Genomic DNA, 21,904 nt, shown 5'->3' with positions numbered 1-21,904 from the left:
GAAGAGGCCTGTTTGATAAAGCTTTAAAAATATTTACCTTCTTTGAAATTGTTTTTAAAACAATTACTTCCCAACTCCTTCCAATCCCTGAGGGAAAGTAAAAAAGCAACTGTTCACATTAAAACCAGGATCTTCTCTCTGATCAAAATAAACCCACATTATCCATGTAACATAAATTCTACTGAGTTAGCTGTCAGGAATTTTTAATACAGTACGCACTAGTTTAAGTGTGATACAGAGGCAAACAGGCGCGTACACATATGTGTACACACACACACACACACACTTGGGCACTCTCAGCCCACCACCTCGCCCTCCAACCACACACCCTCCCCCTGCCTCTTTAGGCTGGTGTGCATCACTAACACCCAGTGATATTTCCACTACTAATAGAATTGGAAATTGTAGTTGAACTCACAGAGCTGAAAGAACACCCAATTTCCAAAACCAGAGATTTCATCTTCTTGAAATAATAATTCTTTTAAGTTAACCCCATTGCTATTGGGGGCTATCTCAAAGACCACTTGTGAGTAACAGAAGGCTCTTGCCATGTGTGCCCTTCAAAGTCTTTCCCTGACTCATGCCAGGCACATGGCAGAGGCCCCCAGCAGTCCTTGGCTTCCACCACCAACCCCTGCCTGCAATCCAAAGTGATTGATTAGCCCACTAATTGAGCATCATTAGCAGATTGAGACTGTCATCACCCTGTCTTAAGCATCTCACAGCCTCTAAAGTCCCCAAGCAATCATGGTGCTGATAAGCCTAGGGTAATGTGTTATTATTTGTCAGCTACACCGAGGCTCCTTTGGCTCCAAAGGCAAATAAACATTTCTGCTATATCCTTGGGGGAAAAGCCAAAGAAGAAAAAGAGTGTCTCTTGGTTTTAAAGGTAATATCAAAAAGCCTGCTGTTCAGCCAGATAAAAAGAGGCAGCCGCTTCCCACCAGAGGCCAAAGTCCAGCTCAGAGCAAGAAAATGGGATCCAGTCCAAAATCTGACCAGTTTTCCTACAGCATCCTATCAGGTGACAGTCGGCCTGGCCCAGCAAAAGAGCCAGCTCACAGCAGGGGAGAGAGAAGCTTCCCGATTCCAAAATCTGCTTCAGAACTCAAGGTCAGCCTTATTTAATCCCAAATAATTATCCTTCCTTGCTAATTGCCCAGATTTCCCTTTGGAAACCCAGGAAGAATTATTTTTACTTTATATTATATAAATACTTAAAAATCATCTCCATGAATTAGCATGACATGTTCAAAAATCTTACACTCTACATTGGTTTCATAACATGGATGGCTATATTTGACAGTAAATATTTTTGGCCCACCTGGAAGAAGTTAAGGCAAGATTACTAGTTCAAGCCCAGGCTATACCCCTAACTCACTATGTGGCTCTAGGCACATCACTTAACAAATTATGGGCTCCATTTCCCAGATGTGAAATGAGCCTCACAGAGTAGTGTTCCCCAAAGAGTGACCCACAGACCAACTGCATCTAAATCCTAAGGATGCTTATCACCCTAGAGAGGGGCCCACAGATAATCCCAGACATTACTAGTACTCATGCATTTTCCCATCCTGGAAATCACTTCCTGAAGATCAAACAATGCATTACAGGCTCCTTTGTGGTTGGGTGGAGCTGAGTGACTGCTTGGACCCAATGGGTCAAAAGGCCAAAGCTCCCAAGGGCCAGGGTGCAATGCCCAGCTCTCTTCCTCAGCCTGGAGGGTTCCCAGAGCTACAGCAGCTCTAGCAAGGGTAAGAGAAAGCTAGGATTCTTTGATACCCCAGCATAAGTTAGTCTTCCCTGACTGATTTGAGGATCCCAAAGACCATCTGATTTATGACAAAGAGGGAAGATAGCTTCCCTATGAGTGGTCTATGTGGTTAATGGTTGACTGACACCTGAGCCAGATGCTGTCATTTGCTTATCCCAACTTCTTCGCTACCAGAATTCTCACTTTGTTCATCACAGCAAGGCAGTCAGTCCCAGGAGATGAAGCATGATGCCTCTGTGCCAAGGGTTCTGAAACTTTAGTAGGCATCAGAATCATCTAGAAAGGTTGGTGGACACAGATTGCTGGGCCCCAACTTTGCTAAGAATTTTCATTTCTAACAAGTTCCCAGAGGATGCTGATGCTGATGGTCCAGGGAACCACACTTTGAGAACCACTGGTCTCAATCAATGGATCCCACTCTTCTTTGTCAGATACTCACTTTCTTAACTTCCCTTGCAGGTGGGAATGGTCATATGATCCAGTTCTGGTCAGTGAGACAGAGGGAAGTCTGCAGGGTACTTCTGGGGCAGATTTTTCTCCCATAAAAGGAGACCTTTTGTCTTGCCTTAAATGTGGTCGAATGAAAGCATGACATTGGTCCTGAGGCAGCCATCTTGCAAACCAAGAGGTAACAAGCCTAAGGATGAAAAGCCAACATGCCAAGGACAGCAGAGCAGAGAGAACAAAACATGGGTAAACTCGTGTGAAGTTGTGATTTATAACAGGAAACAAATATTTGGTCTTCCTCCCATTCCTGGCACAGCGATCCTAAAACCCTTGGAATTTCCTGTGATGAGAGTGACAAAGGTGTTTTTTGTTATGTCAATGACATGACTTTTGGATCACCTAGGGATGGGGACTGGGTGCCAGGGGAACCAACCAGAAATAGAGTTTGGAACTTTCAATCCCACCCCCTGATTTCTGAGGAGTGGGGAAGGGCTAGAGGTTGAATCAATCATCAATGGCCAATGATTGAATCAATCATACCTATGTAATGAAGGTATGGGTCCTTAAAAACCCAAAAGGAGGGGATTCAAGGAGCTTCCAGGTTGGTGAACCTGGAACTATGTACTACAGTGCCAGGCCCCAACTTCCACAGGGACAGAAGCTCCTTTATCCAGGACCTCCCACGCATGTTCTCAACTGGCTGTTGACTTAGATCCTCTACAATCCTTCAGAATAAACTTGTAATCTAGTGAGTAAACTGGTTTCCTGAGTTCTGTGAGCCATTCTAACAGATTTATTGAACCCAAGGAGTGGGGTCATGGGAACCTGTGACCGACAGCCATATGGTCAGAAGCATAGGGAACAACCTGGACTCCTGCCTGGCATCTGAAGCGAAGGGCCATCTTGGGACTGAGCCCTTAACTTATGGTATCTGATGCTATCTCCAGGTAGATAGAGTCAGAATTGAGGTGAACTGTAGAGCATCCAGCTGGCATCAAAGAATTGCTTGGTGGTGTAGGGGGGGAAAAATCTACACATCAGAATTGGTACCACAATCCTGAACTTCTCACTGGGGAACTGATACACCAAACTTGAAACAACCTTCCTCCAGGCTTCTTGTTATGCAAGATAAGTAAGTGTTGAACTTTAAACCCATGGTTAATCAGTGTTGGGGCAATGTCCATTTTCCTGGCCTCATGTTCCATGTGGAAGGACTTTAGCCAGAGTCTCACTCTGGCTGCTCAATCAGACAAGTGACTTACAGGCGGATTTAGCAGAAAGGACTGAGCTCCTTCACCTCAGCCCCCTTCGTATCCCATCTGAAACCATCCGCTACATAGAGGTATACTTTGATTTTCTCTCTATGATTTAGCAAGGTTAGTGGGGCTGACCCTGCTCTCATTGAGAGGCCCTGGGCTGCCAATGACTAGAAGAGACAGAATTTCTAAAATGGCCCATGAAAATATCCCACCCTAATCCCCAGGACTTCTGCTATAGTGAGCTATCACTCCCACGACTATGATATATCATATGGCACAGTTGACCTTAAGATAGGGAAATTATCCATGTGAGCCTGATCAAATCATATGAGCCCTTAAAAGCAGGGCACTTTCTCAGGCTGGTGGCAGAGGAACAAAGGGAAGTCCGAGAGATACAAAACACCAGAAGAATTCCATGTTGGCTTTAAATATGGAAGGGCCATATGCCAAGGAATTCAGACATCTCCTAGAAGCTGAGCATGGATGACCTCCACCTGACAACTGGGAAGGACACAGGAATCTCAGTCAGTCCTATGACCAGTGGCAACTGATTTTTGCCAAAATCTGAATGAGTTTGGAAGCAGATTCTTCCCCAGATCCAGAGCCCAACCCAGCCAACACCTTCATTTCAGCCCCATGCTATGCTGAGCATAGCACCCAGACAAGCCCGCCTGGACTCTGACCTAGAGAACTGTGATACAATAAATGGATGTTGCTTGAAGCTTCTGCACTTGTGATAACCTGTTACACATCAGTAGAAAACTAATACAGCAGGGAAGTCCTTCTGATTCAGGGTGAAGTGGTTAACAAGTCTTTTTGGCATCAAAACCAAAGCTAGGGCACCTGGGTGACTCGGTCAGTTAAGTATCTGCCTTCAGCTCAGGTTATGATCTCTGGGTCCTGGGATGGAGCCCTGCATCAGGCTTCCTGCTCCTTTCTCAGTCTGCTTCTTCCTCTCTCTCTGTACCTCCACTTATGCTCACTCTCTCTCTCTCAAGCAAATAAATAAAATCCTTAAAAAAAAAAAGCTACATCCTCTGATCAGCTTATCAGCAATAAAGCTAACATCTTAATCTTCATCTGACTCCCATGTCTATTTCTCAATTATTTCTGATTTCAGAAGGGGTAAAAAGGGAAGGGAAAAAAGGTTTTATTTATTCATCCAATATAAACCCCAACAGGCAGATATTGTATTACTCTGCAGCCAAAAGCATCCCTAAATAATACATTAACCTTCAGCAACTCAACCCAAGCTCAGGCCTGGGATGTGGTAGAAAGATCAAAATCATGTGACCTCAGAACACAGGCATCCAGAAGGCTTATTTTATATTTTATCTTTACATCAAAAATCATCTCTTCCTTACACCTGAAAGAAAACAAAGCAGATGAAGAAAAAGACTTAATCCTTGAATGGGTGGGGGGGGGGGAAATGTACTCTCCCCACAGGAACTAAAAATCCATAACCCCCAACTTCGTTGGTTTATAAAATTTTCAATTTTCAAGTAATCACCTAAGAATAGCTGGCCTTTGAGATGTCGTTTAAATGAGTGGCAAAGTGCTTTGAGATTTTCCACCAAAACTACAGGCAGCCAGTGAAGTGCAGATGGGTTGTTTGTGTATTCAGGAAGTGCGCTTCTACTCCTCCTGGAATTCAGTCACCCCTTCCAACTGCACCCTCCTCCAACACTCTGCAAATGCATACATCTCAGGCTGCCAATTCGATAATATACTGCTATTTCCTTCCTAAAAGACTCCCAGTCTTTGATGGCGCTGCAAGGAATTGAGTGCGCCATCAGCATAAAAATGAAACGCAAGGTTTTTAAGGCTCTGTCCCAGAGTCCTTTGAACCATCCATCTGAGAGGCAGCTTTAAGGGAAGGAGATAAGTACTCCTTCCCTTAAAATTAGTTTGAAATTCATTAGGGGGAACTAAGTGCCCAAATTCAGTAGCAGATGTGGTCACAATGACTGCAATCGCTTCCTTCATTTAGAATATAGTAACTAATTTTTTTTTTCCTAAACGGGGTACTTCAAAAGCTTTTAATGCAACCCTTTCTTTCTACAAATAAGGAAACTGAGATCTAGAGCAGCTACATAAAATTTAAAATGCTGGAGCAGTCATTTCTCCACTTGAATCCTGTTCTTCTGAGTGTTCAATCCTCTCTGCCTTGGAGGGCCATGAGGCCCTGGCTAACAGGGCACCTCCAAGAAGCTCAAAGCAGCTCTTGGAGACGGGTTTGGAGACGGAGACTTGCTATGTCTGGTTTAGGGAAACCTAAACATCTGAGAAGCAGAGAAGCTGAGCTCTGACGGTTTCCATGGTGACCACTGAGCCCAAGTGCATGCTCTAATGAGCCAGCTGGGCAAGCCAGCACCTGGGAGCAAAGGTTGTGGGACATTCCAGGAACATCCACGCGCCGCTGAGCTCCTCAATTGAAATCTGAATGGGTGGCTAGGCTGCTAATAAGGGCTTCTTTTGGGAGACAGATACACAGCAGATCTGAATGAACTCTATATGTCTGGCCCTGTGCCAAGATCTCTTCCACACATTATTTCATTTAATCATCACCAAAACCTTCTACAGTGGATTCAAATTCTACCCTCCTCTTTCTCACCGATGAGTAAACTGAGGCCACTCACCCAGGATCACTGAGCTCATAAAAGGCAGCTCTAAGCTAATTCTCCTGCTCCATTCTTCCACGCTGGCAAACCTGAAACCACTCACCTGGGGAGCTCCCCTGTCTTTTTCTAAAGAGAATTCATGATTTCTTGTCTCTGAGAGAAAAACAAGTGCACATTAGAACTCACCACTGATCTATCTTTGCCCATCATTGCCAGATTCTGAAAAGGTCTCAAAGTGTCATTTTTAAAAATTAAGTCATCATCAGAAACAACTCCCTGAAGAAGGTTTGAAAGACTCAAGAACGAGGTCAATAATGAAAAACAGAGCAGAAACGATGTTACACCTGAGTCAAACAAGCTTTCTGTGAGATCATATGAATAAGTGTTAAAGGGCATTGAGAACCCCAAGCCAATCACATCTGCTCTACAACCTGTCGCTGAGGCTAGGAATGCCACCTTCAGTAAATAAATTCCTTGAGTTGAGTTTTTGTCCCTTGGTTAAAGATAAGTATTCTCAGGAAGAAAAAAACCCACAAGATATTGGCAATCATCAACACCTTAGTATAAATTAGTACATCAGTGTACTATTGCTGAGAGAGCACTCAGAAGTGAGAGGACAGAGAGGGTGGGGCCTTGAAGAGATGGATACAAAGCACGATGCAGTATCTGGAAAAGGCAGTCTTCTGGAAGAGGTCCTAGAAGCCAGGATCAGCCTAAAGACACTGGACTTGGAAATAAAAAGGAATGAAGAGGGGCGCCTGGGTGGCTCAGTTGGTTAAGCGACTGCCTTCGGCTCAGGTCATGATCCTGGAGTCCCAGGATCGAGTCCCACATCGGGCTCCCTGCTCAGCAGGGAGTCTGCTTCTCTCTCTGACCCTCTTCCCTCTCATGCTCTCTATCTCTCATTCTCTCTCTCTCAAATAAATAAAGTCTTTAAAAAAAAAAAGGAATGAAGAATTTCCAATAACAAAACAAACTTCTCTACTTTATTGCAAATACACTTAGAAACCCATCTTCCATCTTTAAGATGGAACTGAATATGCCTCCCATCTTTAGAAAATCTTGTTTTGGCACACCTATACTTAACCCTCTTGTGTTGTGATTCCAGAAATACCACTGTAAAGAAGGAAACCGATAAAGAGAAGTTTAGGCACAGTACTTGTGACTACCATTGGCCAAAACAGAAAATAGGATTATAACATTAAACTCTTCCATTAAAAGTGACAATGATATGGTAACACCGTAATCATTCCTTCTGGATCCCATCAGGCTAAAAAGCCAGTTGGATCACAGAGTTTAGGGTTTAAATAGATGCAGTACTCACTCGAAAGACCTTCTCCACTCTTGCAATGCTCTTCCCAAAGATGGTTCCAAGTTGGTCTCCAATTCCAGCCAATAAGAAACCAAAGAGCGGAATTCCAAAGATGGCATATAAAATACAAAAGATTTTGCCTCCCTCGGTGCTTGGAGCAATATTCCCATACCCTGGTGAGAAATAGTAAAAAGAAAGAGGGAGAGTGGTGAGGTGGTAGAGAAATCAGAGAGCTGAACAAAAGAATCCATAGATTTCTTGAAAGGTTTCTGTGCTCCCCCACTGCATGAGCTTCCGGGAGCAGAGCATCATCAAAAATCTAACATTCAGAACATTGTTCCATTACTTCTCTCCCTTCTCTCCCTGAGAACAGTTTTAAGGAGTTCCAGCCTTCCTGGATCTTAATGTGTTTAATTAGATTACATTTTAGGAAATTCGTAGTCACCCAGAATTGCATTGCTGATGAAAACCAGTATCATCGATTTCAGAAACACCAAATATCTTGGTTCAGGGCTTCAGGAGACCTGAAGATGCAAGGAGGGTTCACCACTGCCCTTTTTAGACTGGAAAAGAGCTTCTCCTTTACAGTCTCTTCCCAGGAACATCCCCTCCACTTGACAGACTGGCTGTCTTCAACATTTGGCTCTATAGGGTGATGGGTGCTCTGCAGGATATGTGGTCTAACACAAATTCAGAAAGGACTCATGGATCATACAGCCCTACCCTGAGAAGCCTGAAAACAGAAGAGCAGGGAAGGAAAACGGTGCCTCTTCCCGCATTGACAGTGATGTTTAGCTCTACTTGGCTCTTTTTCTCTTTACTAGGAACTTTGCTTCGTGTCTGGGTCCTGCCTCTCTTCCCACCGGCTTCTTTCATCAAGGGCTATCAGGCACTAAATATATGTTTATTGGTGGAATGGATGTTTGAATATAAAAGAATCTTTGTATAGCCATGTCTATAATATGTATTTCAAATAGTGCTTGAAAACACCAACATCTGCATTCTTAAGAATTCTGCAATTATGTAAGTAACTTCTGTATAGTGAGCAGTGGGCTTTCTCTGTATGGATGGGGCTAACGGAAGCAGTGCTGGGGAAAAAAGGCTATGGTATTGGCATGATATATAGAGAAATGAGAATCTAAATTGCTTGATATTCAGTTTCATGCCAGTGAGTACTGCAATGCTAACTAGCATCTGGATAGTCACCCAACTGTTCTCCCATATTAGGGTAACTCAGGTGGGGCCTGTTTCTAGATCCATGCGATGAGTGAGTTACTGGGTTCAAGGCTGTGAGCATGTTAGGGATGCGGCACAGCCAAGGCCAATGTCGATACTGCCCCACCCCGAACCTCCGATGAGCCTAGAAAACTCTCGCTGCTGCTGTCTGCTTTTGGGTGATGAGTCACCTGGCTATTTTCCTTTTCAATTTTCTTGTCAGAATCATTCAAACCTTTTATCATGAATTATCTAAATTACAGTTTCCATTTCTCAAATGAGTGTTCAGGCAAGCCTTCCTCATCTTACATTCCTTTTACTCAGCACCGTTTTCACTTAATTGTGCAAAAGAGACTCTTGGAACTTTTTTCAGGTGCTTTCAGGAACTTGGACAAAACCATTTTTCTAGGGGCGCCTGGGTGGCTCAGTCGGTTAAGCATCTGCCTTCGGCTCAGATCATGATCCCAAGGTCCTGGGATCGAGCCCCATGTCAGCCTCCCTGCTCAGCAGGGAATCTGCTTCTCCGTCTCCCTTGCACTCTCCCCTGCTCATGCTCGCTCTCCCTCTCTCTCTCTTGAATGAATAAATAAATCTTTAAAAAAAAACATTTTTCTAAGTGTTGCCCTCTAGAATAATCTGAGTGACGCTGAAAAGGGAATAAGTGCCTACACAGCTTCACTTCACACAGGTCAATGGAGACCTACGGAAACATCTATGACTCTTGCTTGACTGTCTCAGAGTTGCCTGATCACTGTGAGGGAAGGTAGGTTTTCTTTCGTCTCAATATCTCAGAAGGAAACATGTTGTAGACACAGCACAGGCAAACAAATTGCTGAATAGGCATCTCATTAGCCCCAACAAGAGGTGCACACTCTTTCCCCAGCTTTTGGTGAGGACCTGCCCCACTGCCTGGGTAAGGACTGTATTCAGGGAATTTCCTGGTGTCATCCAAGGGGCATGACAAAGAAGAGAGAAGACAGAAGGTCCAGATCCAATTCCACCTCCCTCCACCTGGTTGTCCCCAGAGTCACTTAACCTCCACAGATCCCAGCCTTAGAGGGGTTTGAGGATCATGTGGAAAAATCAGTGAACTGTAAAGGACCATACAAATGCAAAGTAGTATTACTACTAGCGGTATTATTACTACAATTGGCTTCTTATTTACTCAGTGTTTCACAGACTAGAACACTAAGATAAAGTTAAAGCAAAGCTCTTGGGTAAGGACACCAGTGAAGTAAAATCCACAAATATTCAAATAAATCTTTAAATATATTTAAGGCCATCACTTCACACTGGGCATAAGGTAATTGCCATTCTTGAGTAACGCTGTGTTTGTGCATTGTGTGTGTGTGTACACGTGTGTGTGTGTGTGTGTGTGTGTCCCTTGCCTCTGATGAACTGTATGGAAAAGCTGTCCCAATGGACCCCTCGACCCTGTCATTCTAGACTTTTAACATTTTGGAGCTTTGCTCTGAGGCAATGGGAGGGCCACATGCCTGGATATTTGGCTCTACTTTACCGAGCCTGGTAGACTGCTCTGCCCATCCATCAAGGATCCTTGGCAGAACGTTGAAGGAGGGGGTGGTGGTCATATAGGCTCACGACTGGAGACTGCAGGGCTTCCTGTTCTGACGCTTCCACTTCCTGACTCTCGGATCTTGAGGATTTCCCTCCCTAACCTTTCTGCCTCACTCTCCTCCTCTGACATGGGGCTAAAGATAGCACCTGCCTTTTGCTATTAAAGATGAAATGAGGAGCGCCTGGGTGGCTCAGGCGGTTAGGCGCTGACTCTTGGTTTCAGCTCAGGTCGTGATCTCAGGGTCATGGAATCAAGCCCCACCACGTCAGGCTCCGCGATCAGTAAGGAGTTTGCTTGGGATTCTCTCTCTCCCTCTCCCTCTACCCCTCCCCCCCCAAAAAAACACACAAATAAATCTTCAGTAAAAAAAAAAAAAAAAGATGGAATGGGTTACATGCGAAGTATGAGTTGCCCGTGGAGATTAAATACATGTAAATCATGACGCAAATCATGACACAATACTTGGTAAGTATTAGCAATTATCATCTTGCTCAGGGTTTTCTGTAGGAAGGAATCACTTCTGAGCAATATGTCTCCAGGAAAACTAAGCCCCAGGAGAAAACAGATGGTTGGTTCCTGTCTTCCCTCTGGAAACTCCGCTGTTCTCCCACAGTGCCAGGCCAAGGAAAGGAATGTCTGTGCCACCAGTGGGGCCGGCTCCACGATTTGGATGGGCCCACCGTTGCATTTGGGGTGTGGGCGTCTCTCAGTGCGGCTAGGGGCAGCAACATCTGGGAAATGAGATGGGGCGACATGGCAGTGAGAAAGGCAATTGGTCAGGGAGAACTAGCCTAGAACATGAAAACTGGCTTTAAGGAAAGCAAAAGAAGTCGAAAGAGTGACTTTTGGCCAGAGTGGACCAGCCCGGCAAGGAGCGTCTGTTATGAATGAGAAGGACCACGGCAGGGCTTCGCTGTGTTTACCTTTGGCCAGAAAACAGTTCCAGGCCCTTTTTGAAGAGAAAGCTGGTGTTTAAAGAAGGCTGCCTGGGCGCCTGGGTGCCTCAGTCGTTAAGCGTCTGCTTCAGCTCAGGTCGTGACCCCAGGGTCCTGGGATCGAGCCCCGCATCGGGCTCCCTGCTCTGCGGGAAGCCTGCTTCTCCCTCTCCCACTCCCCCTGCTTGTGTTTCCTCTCTCGCTGTGTCTCTCTCTGTCACATAAATAAATAAAACCATAAAAAAAAAAAAAAGAAGGCTGCCTGAGTAGCTCATGTGTAACACTTCCATTTGCCATTTACATTCCAAAGCCAGACCTCTGCCAAACCACGTGCTGTTCAACCCTGTTCTCTGGTTAAGAGTGTGTGTTTTAGACCCAGAATGTCTATGTGTGCTAAACCGGCTTTCTGGGGGTGAAATCTGTGCACCCACGCTAAGAAGGGCCCCGTGCTTGGTTTATTGATCTGCTGTTGCCATTTTGACGTTCTTAATCATTTTTTAGCAAGGGACCACATTTTCATTTTGCGCCGGGCCCTACACATTATGTAGCTGATCCTGGTGAATGTGGCTAGGCTCCACTGCTTACCTGCCGTGAGATATTGGCCAAGTTACTTGATATCTTGGAGCCTCCATTTTCTCATCGGTCAGCTGAGGTTAATAACAGTACCTACTGGATATGCTTAATGCGAGACTAAGATAATCACATGGAGCCCGGTGCCTGGCACCTAGTGAGCACTCAGTAAATGTTAGCCCCAATGACAGCTATCTCCAAAGCCACAGGTTAGCACCCAGTTCAGGTGCTGTGTAAGTAGAAATAGCTGCTCAGGTACTTTGGCAGGTACAACTCCTAATTAAGGCCACCGGGCAAGTGACAGTTACTAGCTACTGTCTGGGACCTGACCAGGTGCTCTCTCTGATATGAGTAGAGTCAGATGATTCAATCCGAAAATGTCTCAAAGACTAAAATTTACTAGCATTCCATAGCTGTTGATGAGAATGCCATCATTTGTTGCCCTTACAAATAATGGCTTGTGCAAAAGCATTTGAACAAAGAAGTGAGCATCATTCCTCCAGCTTAGAAACCCTAGTTGGTGGGAACCCACCAGCAGAGTCAACAGTCAAGAGCAGGTGGGACTTTCCCACATCAGAATTAGTTACTGAGAGAGGGGACAGGGGACAGTGAGCCCTCAGCAAAGACTGAACAGGGTCTAGTCTTCCTCTGGCATTGCTCCTAGTTTGGAGAAGTGCCTGAGTATATGCCCTTTTGCTACACATTTGTAAGCCTTCCTGTATATTGTGAACATAAGAAAACATTGTTTAAAAAGAAGTACTTTGATATCCTCAGATAAAAGAGACCTCTGATACTGAGTACTATTGCTGCTTTTCAGAAAAGACTGTTATTCCTAAGACCTCTCTATACACATTCTAAATAATGAACACATTTTTCTTGTGTCTGAAAAGTACTCATGTGGCTCATGAGAGTCTTTCTAGAAAGCAATTTGGCAAGCCTTTAAAAAGTCCATGCCCTTTGACACCACAGTTCCTTGGGGAGTCTCCCAAGGAAACAACCAGAGATGAAGACCACATTTGACACACAAAGATTTTCACCATGGGGCACCTGGGTGGCTCAGTTGGTTAAGCGACTGCCTTCGGCTCAGGTCATGATCCTGGAGTCCCGGGATCGAGTCCCGCATCGGGCTCCCTGCTGAGCCAGGGAGTCTGCTTCTCCCTCTGACCCTCCCCCTCTCATGTTCTCTCTATCTCATTCTCTCTCCCAAATAAATAAATAAAATCTTTAAAAAAAAAAAAGATTTTTCACCATGATGTTACACTATCACAAAATAGAAAGAGCTTAAGCCTCCAACAACATGTGACTATGGTGTGGGTAGTATATCCAATGGCACCCAATAAAAATTATGTTTTTCCAAGAAGCTTATAATATGGGAAAATGTTTACATTATTGTGTCACAAATTATATGAACTCAAGTAAGCAGGCTAATGTTTGGATATTTCACAAATAAATAAAGAAAAGACAGCTCCTCAGCTCCAGCTACCCCACTGCACAACTCGTAAGTAGTGAAAATTTCTCAAGAACTGGAAGAATTCAAGAGTCCTGAGTTTTCTTTTTTTTTTTAAGATTATTATTTATTTATTCATGAGACACAGAGAGAGAGAGAGAGGCAGAGGGAGAAGCAGGCTCCCAAGGAGCCGGGAGCCCAGTGCAGGACTCGATCCCAGGACCCTGGGATCATGACCTGAGCTGAAGGCAGACACTTAACCATCTGAGCCACCCAGGTGCTCGGGCCCTGAGTTTCCTTAAAAGCCTTGCTACCATATGTGATGAATGAATTCAACACAAAATAATTATTCTTACCATCATTGTACTCAGGTTTTGTTTAGAATTCTCTAACTGTATGATTTTACAAAAAAATCCTCCACTCTAGAGTTAAAATTTAGCCAGCTAAATGGTTTTCAACTTACAGTGCTTTAGTTTTCAATTAAGAGAGAGAGTGAGAGAGAAAATAGTGCTTTTACCCGTTGCGTGGAACAAGGACCCAGTCTCTAGCAATGACACTGAGCCATGATTCTAAAGTGGACTTGTAATTGGGGCTGGGTTTTATCTTCATTGGTTTTTTGTTTGTATGCTTGTTTCATAGTAGTTTCCTGTTCAGCACCCACCTTCCCTACAGATTTTGGGGAAGGGTCTTCATCCCATGCATAGATACGACATAGTGTCCTGCCTCCCACAACAGAGGCAACAGAGCCTCCCAGGCAGCCAGGACAAAAATGCCTTGACTCAGAGTCTCATCCGATCAGATGTTCTGCCTAAGACATCAAGAGTGAGTGGCCCAAAGAAGGTGCAGGATAGCACCTGTGACTACTGGGTCAGGCACAGCCCATCGAGACCAGAGGACACTTACGGACCCTCCGTGATCTCTGACCCATAAGTGTGTTATTACTTAGGATTTTTTCAGTTTTAGGTCATAGAAACCCAATGCAGTCTGGCTTGAATAAAAACAGAAACACACTGCCCACAGTAAATAAGGGATTCAGCATTTGTTTCTTAACACTTTGTGGGTAGCTTCATCCAAAGTTCACAAGATGTTAGCTGGACCCCATTTATCACTCTGCTTTTCTTCTGCTGCTTCTTTAGTGTTATCTGAATTCTAGCCAAGAACACGACTGCCAGTCATGGGCCTATCTCCTTCCAGATTTACCTCCAGGAAGAAAGAGAGGAAGTCACTTCCTCCAAAGCTTAAGCAAAAGCCTAGGAACTGAGTTTCTAATTGGCCTAATCTAGATCTCACGTCCACCTCTGAACTAAGGACTGTGGCCAGACACAGGCAAAGCACTAGATTTATTGGTTTAGGAAATGTGATTCATCCCCTGAAGCCCGGAGGCCAAGCTTGTGGAAGACGACCACTTAGGAACTGGTTATCAGGAGACAAGAGTGTATAAGTGAATGGACACCAGGCAGCAGAAGCCAAGGACTAAGAGTGATTTGCCCAAACTCAAAGATTCCAGCGTACATACATCACAAAGGGCAGCAAATGTTACATATCAAATGTTTCTCATTAGGCAGATGGCACCACCATTCCCCATCACATAAGGTCATGTGGTCAATAAACACTGTTGTTTAATAAACCAAGCCCCTGGGACCCTAACAAGTTGACACAATAAATACCATCAGTGTGCATTCCAACAAAGCTATAGTGTTTTTCAGTGCCTCCTACAGACCACTGATTTAACTATTTTATAAAGCAAGAAAATTAGGATTTTTTCTTTTTCTGTCTTCTTTAACATACACTAATGTCTCATGGATCCAACACTGAGTACTGGAGGGCATTTCCCAAAATGTACCTCTTGAAGTGGCTCAGACTTCTTCAGTTTTAATTATTTTACTATAAATCCTCCTAAAATGCATAACACATTTCCCCATCTTAGTAAAACCAGGCTGATGAACACAATTTAACCTGAGACTGGTCTTTTCTGATCCACTACAGTGATGCTCTAGGGTGTCATTGAGTTCTATACCAAATGGTGCCAGGTCACCCTGCTTCCTGGGTTGGGAGCTGTAAGATTGTGGACTAAAATGATCCAGTCTGGTCTAGAGTGTCAAAAGGCTCCTAGGCCCCAAACCAACTAGTGCAATGCACACCTCCAATATTTGTAATAACCAATCTTAATATATTTGTATATTTGCATTTCTAAAAAGAAATGCCAATTCTGTTTCATCCCAAATTTTCTTATTGCATATAACTTTCTTGAATGAAACAACACAGGTCCTAAAGGCTAGGTCTAAAAACAGTAACAAAAGCCTGTGCCTCTAAAACAATCCTTAGCCTCTGAAATTTGCACCAATAGGAAATCGATCATCAAAGATGTATGTCCCCCAAGGAGAGCACACTATCTAACACCCACATAAGAGGTGGTTGTGAAGGGTAAGGGGGAGGGAAGACCCTCCCAGAAGGCAGAGCTGGGCCTCAGAAAGCAACAGATGAGGGAGGTCCTTCCAGAGAGCATAAAAGGTGGTAATGATGAGATCCTCCTGCCTCTCAATGCTATGTGTCTCCCATTCTTCTGAATGAGGATTTTTATTGCAGTGTGACAACATTTTTGTAGAGGGGCAGAAAACTCTCCTTTTCAACAGAACTGGGAGAGGAATTTTATCCATGGCTTCCCCCACATGTGTAAGGATTACCAAAAAAGTTGGACTGATTCCATATGGGGAAAAATAAAGAGAAGAGGCACAGAGAAGGAAGAAAGGGCTCATCAGTGGAAAACCCTAGAAAATACCAGCAAAAATCCAATTATGAAGGCGAGGGTCTCATTCTGAACTTCAAAAGAGATACCCTTGTTTGCACCAAGTATAGAAAACAGGGTGAATAGAGAGAGCAGCAGAAGCCCCCTTGAACTTGATCTGGTTCAGAAAAATCAAAGAGGCAGGACTAAACAAAAAATAACATAGATGGGTCACATTTGCAGGCAACTCTCTCTCTTTGGCAGCAGAAAAGTTGGGGATGTGCTACCTGGAAAGTTACACTACCTCTCCTGGCCCTCCTCCCCAGCCCTACATAATCATTTAGCAGATAGCTGGATCAGAAATATCCAGTTTGTTGGGAATCAAGTATTTAAAAGAGAAATCATCCCAGCATAAATATAAATCTTCTGCCTTTTTTTTTTAATGTGGAAGGAGCAGCAACACTTCCCAATGGATTAAAGACACTCAGCAGAAAAATATATTGCCCCAACCAGACAAAAAGTGTGACCAATTATGAAGTAATCACCTCCAAGAACCTTCACAGCAAAACCACAAAGCAGAAAAGCAAGAAATCAGGAAAGAATTGAAAAGATAACAAGGAAAAATGGAATGTGAGCTAACAGAATTCAGAAAAGAAACACAAAGGGGAAAAAAAAGTCCCCTAATGATCACAAAAATGAAAATAAAATCGGAAGAAATACATGGCAAAATAGGCACCGTGCAAAAACAGGAAAGGAATAGAGAAGATAAAATGAACAAAATGGAAACCACATTTTAAGAGTTAAAAAGGAGTAGAGGGGGAAATGACAGGCACAGAAGACAGGCAAAGAAGTGACAACACATGTATAGTCGGAATCCCCAAAGAACAGAACCAAAACCATATGGCAGAGAACGCGTTTAAAGATGACAATCAAGAACACTTTCCTGAAGGGGAAGGGGGTAGGAGGGATGGGTGACGGGCATTAAGGAGGGCACAGGATGTAATGAGCACTGGGTGTAATGAATCACTGACCTCCACCTCTGAAACTAATAATACACTATATGTTAATTAATTGAATTTAAATTTTTTAAAAAAAGAATGCTTTCCTGAAATAAAAGGGACAAAGCCTAATAGTATTATCAGATGAAAGATAAATAATCTTTTGAGTAGCCAAGCAAAAAGGTGAAATCATTTATAAAAGGGGGAAAAACTTGGACTCGCATCAGGTTTCTCCAGAGCAGCACAGATATCAGAAAAGAGTGGATTATCACCCAGAAGACCCTCAAAAAAGAAAATGTGAGTCAAGAATTTCATTTCCAGCCACACTGCCCCAGGAGGGTAAGGTTGCCATTTTGAGCAATGCAAGGACTGGGGAATATTTCTCCCGTGAGTCATTTTTAAGGCAACTACTTGAAGATGAGTTTCAACTGAGCAAGTGATGATGGGGAAAGTCACGGAAGGACTAGAGAGGAACACTGACAATATGTAACTTCGTAAACGTGACTAAAACAAATGCGAGTATCAGGGTAACAGAACAGAATGTAAATCATATACTCTGACATTATAGAATGATACAGTGAGTAATAATCCACAGCCCAAGAGTGAAAAAAGTTGAGATGCTAAGTTCACTGACTGCATTATACATAATAGCCAAGAGTTACCATTTGAAGTGAGCAAATCATCGAATAGAACCATAAGTATATTTAATAATTTAAAAATAAACATCAAAAGGATGGTGTCAATTGAAATTGTGTGGAGAGAAAAAGAGATGTCATCGCCTATGATAGGGAACTAATAAATACTGCTTAAAGAAGAGAAACTAAGTTTGTTGTGTATGATTATAAAGTTAACCCCCAACACAAAAATATAAAACTCCCCAAGAATCAGAAAAAGAGACACACACAGATATAATAAGACAAAATTCAGTGCAGGAAAGAGGTAATCATAGATCACCACAGGATCAGTTATAAAGAGCATTTGCCTGGTCAAAATCATGTAAACATCACTGTTGATCTAATTAAACTATATTGGGAAGATAGGAGGATGGGAAGAGAGACCTTTTACAGTGGGGCAGGGAGGAAAAAAAAGAACGACAGTCATCCCCCCTTGTCTGCAGGGGATAGGTTCCAAGACCCCCAGGGGTGCCTGAAACCATGGAGAGTACCAAACCCTATATATACTATATTTTTTCCTATACATACATCCCTATGATAAAGTTTAATTTATACATTATGCACAGGAAGAGACTAACAACAGTAGCCAATAACAAAAATAGAATAACTTTAACAATATACTTTCATAAAAGTTTTGTGAATGTGGTCTCTCAAAATACCATATTGTACTGTACTCACCCATTGATTCTCAGCCTTTTGGCTAAGATCAAAGGTAGTATCTGTATTGAACTCGCCCTTCCTCTTCTTGCGATGCTATGAAGTGATAAAATGCCCATGTGGTGAGATGAAGTGAGGTGAATGACGTAGACACTGTGACGTAGCATGAGGCCACTACTGACCTTCTGATGCAGCATCAGAGGACAATCATCCACTTCCGGACCACAGGTGACCCAGGGTAAATGAAACCCCGGAAAGCAAAAGCGTGGATGAGGGGACCATTGTAATTTCTCACCTTCCACAACTGGAAGTCAAGAAATAATCTCTAACACTGAAAATTCAGGAAGTGGCAATACAAGTGTGATATTTAAAGACAAGGAAATGAATATCAAAATAATCAATCAAAAGAGACGAGAGTGGTTGACCCAGGGGAGGTGAGGACAGGCAGAAGGGCAGAGACGGCTCTCTCATAACAAACTGTAGAACTTTGGGGTTCTTTCATAGGCAACCTTAGTAATAAAGTACACATTTTTAAAAAGGAATTTGAGCTCCACTGACCACTCCATATTTTGATTTTCCACTCTGACCATTTCATCAGGTCCTTTCAAACGAAAGGCTCTCTAACCTCTTATTTTGAAAAATGAAATTCCTTAGTCTGCTTTGCCTTTTATGGAAAACCTCTCACAACCCCTGCATTTATCCGACAGTGTGCCATGAGCCTCCTTTGAACCTCAAGCTGTCATGGTTCTAGGACCAAACGTTGACCAAGCGCCATTTCTCAGGAGGGTCCCAGAGGAAAAGATGTTAGCAAATGAACGGATACCTATGGTGGTGATGACAGTCCCAGCAAAGAAAAAGGCACTTCCAAGGTCCCAGTGACTGCTGTTGTTGGAAGAGTTTCCTATCGGACTTACTCCTGCGTTGTCAGCATCAAGGGCATGCTGCAAAGAGAGCAAGAAAGCACAAGATTCAGTTAAAAATTTAAAAAAGCTCTCAAATTGTTTCCTTGCTTAGGAACCTGAAATGACTGGGCAACTGAGTGGCTCAGTTGGTTGAGTGTCTGACTCGGTTTCAGCTGGGGTCATGATCTCAGGTTCATGAGATGGAGCCCCAAGTTGGGCTTCGCACTCAGTGGAAATCTGCTTGAGACTCTCTCTACATCGCTCTCTGCCCCTCCCACACACACCCCTCCCCCACTGCTCTCACACATGCCTCCTTCTCTCAAATAAATAAGTAAATCTTTAAAAAAAAAGAAACTGAAATGATCTATAGGGGACTGGTTACGCGAATGTGGGTGCAGTCGTAACATGAAATACTAAACACCCACTTGGTAAAATTAAAAAATTCGTTTTAGGTGGGAAAAAAAACTAGGCTATATAGTATGGTGCCATTTATGTAAATTTTGCAGGCACAGGATTTAGGCAATCTGGGCACGGGTTATGCAAAATACATACATATCTCTGTGTATATACACAGAAAGATGTCTAGAAGGATTGTCACCCAAAATGTCATTCCTGGATGGCAGGATCTCAGTTGCTTTTCACTCTTCCCTTTTCTGTTTTGTTAAAATGTTTTACACTGAGCTTGCTTCAAGATCGCAGGAAGTGAGAGCCTAGGCTCCTAGATCAGACCAGCAAGGCTCTGCTCATTATTAACTTCAGAACCATGGACAAGTTATCTTAACCTCTGTAAATGTAAAGGTCCTCATTTGCAAAGGGGCGATAATAATACCTTTGCCCACAGAGTTTTGAGGATTCAATGAGAAGATCTGTGTAATGCACTCAGCCCAGGGCCCAGCACCGAGTTAGGGGGTAAGGAATAGAGGTCAATTCCGTGACTGTCATTTGGACTCCCCCCACCTCCACCCTGCAACACACACACACACACACACACACACACACACACACACACACACACACCTCCTTTTAAAATAAGTAACCATGACTCCTCCCTGGCTGTAGGATTTGGAATTCCATACCCCTTAAATTCACATAAACTGGCCACACTGATATCCAAGCTCGTTTCACACTAAGACACTCCCTGATACCTCCGGACCTTTGCTTATGCCCTCCCCCAGTCATGCCTATCCTGCAGGCTCCAATCTGGGCTCCACTTCTTTCAGGAGGCTCAGTCCCTGTACTGCAGCCCCCACAGATACCTGCTTCCCAGGGCTCCTACTCCTGCACCACATATATTTAATTGGCTTTTGATCACACACTCCCCTGCTGAAAATCCTTGCCTAGACTCTGCATGTGCAGAATAAGGTGCCAAATGCGTCAGCAGCCCTTCCTGAGCTGGCCTCTGCCCACCCCTTTCAGGCCAGGGGAGAGGGTAGGAAGAACCTTCAAGCAAGTGAGCTGTGCTGAGGAAGTGACAGGTGGGGCCTTCAGAGAGAGGTGACAGACGTATGAGCTACTTCTGGAACAACAAATAGAGACACTGTTCCCTCAACAAAGTTGGAATAACTTCATGTGGAGATAACAGGTCACAGTTAAATACTGAAATGTGATTCTATTTATCCTAAATAATGCCCATGAAGCTTTGTTCAAACAGGCGGACAGCGTTTGCCACTAATCAGACTAACTGAAAAAGTCAATCATCGTTACCTTTTGCCTTCACTAATTGGAGATATTTCAAACTCTCTAGACCACGGATCAGCAACCTTTTTCTGTAAGGGCCAGATAGTAAATATTTTAGGCTTTGTGGGCCACATATGGTTTCTGTTGCATGTTTTTCTTTTCCTTTCACAATGCTTTAAATATGCAAAAACTATTCTTAGCTCGTAGTTGATACAAAAGCAGGTCGCGGGCTAGATCTGGCAGACCCCTAGACAACTGACTGGACGATAGGGGGGAAAAATCTCTTTTGTTTAAGTGTATTCTTTTCTGCCCCTAAGAACATGACACATTCCACTGGATGCTGTTTCTACGATTAAACCCTGGCACCCCAGGTTTTAAAATCCAGCCTCGCGGAATTCACACAGGCTGTCTTAGCCCATGTTTAACCGACCTAATTGACAACTATCACTTACTCATCAGAGGCAATGCTCTGCTCTGCTTCAGAGGAAGACAGATGGCAAGTCCTTTCTTCTGGTAAAATACCCATTTTCACTGTGCTGTGTGAGTGCCATCAGACCAAACCACAGGCCTTAACTAGTGTTTATGTCCTCTTTAAGTATTCGGCTCTGCCAGGCCCATCTGCAAGTAATACCTTGGGGACAGCTCTAGGCCTCAGTCACTTAGTTGGGTTCAAATCACACTATCAATACCTAATATTTACAACGTCTATGAAGCTGCATAGAGAGTTGGGGTTCAATCAAGTCTCACTGTGCTGAGAAATGCACCTAAATGTCATGAGCAGCACATAAAAGTACAGATTTGCAGCAGAGACAAGTGGGGATGGTTGTTTGTTTCATCAAAAAATCCAGAGTAAGATTCCTTTTTAAGTTTCATTTTTTGAATTATGCAATTTATAAATATTTAATGTTTACATATGTAGCCCTCAAGGAAAGCATGTGTCGGGAGGGAAACTACTATTTGTTGAGTTTCTGCACACGGGCAGGTGCTTTAGAAGTGCTATTCCATTTTATCCTTCCTGCAACTTGTGTGTTATCCAATTTTACCATTTCTACAACTTGCAAGAAAGTAATATTATCCCCACATTAGAGATAGGGAACCAGGCTCAGGAAAGT

General features: G+C 43.5%; 1 protein-coding gene across 4 annotated transcripts in view; it reads right to left on the bottom strand.

The window, feature by feature from the left end:
- KCNK10 (potassium two pore domain channel subfamily K member 10) overlaps positions 1–21,904 on the bottom strand; it is a 126,440-nt gene that overhangs the window by 28,807 nt on the left and 75,729 nt on the right. For all 4 annotated transcript variants that reach the window (XM_088025015.1, XM_028100989.2, XM_028100998.2 and 1 more), the window contains exons 3-4: positions 19,037–19,154; positions 7,426–7,586 (exon numbers count right to left, since the gene is read on the bottom strand). In XM_088025015.1, the coding sequence (XP_087881141.1) occupies positions 7,426–7,586; positions 19,037–19,154 (279 nt within the window). The remainder of the gene's footprint in view (positions 1–7,425; positions 7,587–19,036; positions 19,155–21,904) is intronic.

Source organism: Eumetopias jubatus, unplaced genomic scaffold (genome assembly GCF_037043125.1).
Source record: "Eumetopias jubatus isolate StellerSeaLion01/CBP00866 unplaced genomic scaffold, mEumJub1_p1.0 scaffold_7, whole genome shotgun sequence".
Lineage (NCBI taxonomy): Eukaryota > Metazoa > Chordata > Mammalia > Carnivora > Otariidae > Eumetopias > Eumetopias jubatus.
This window is presented reverse-complemented; position numbering and strand designations above follow the sequence as displayed.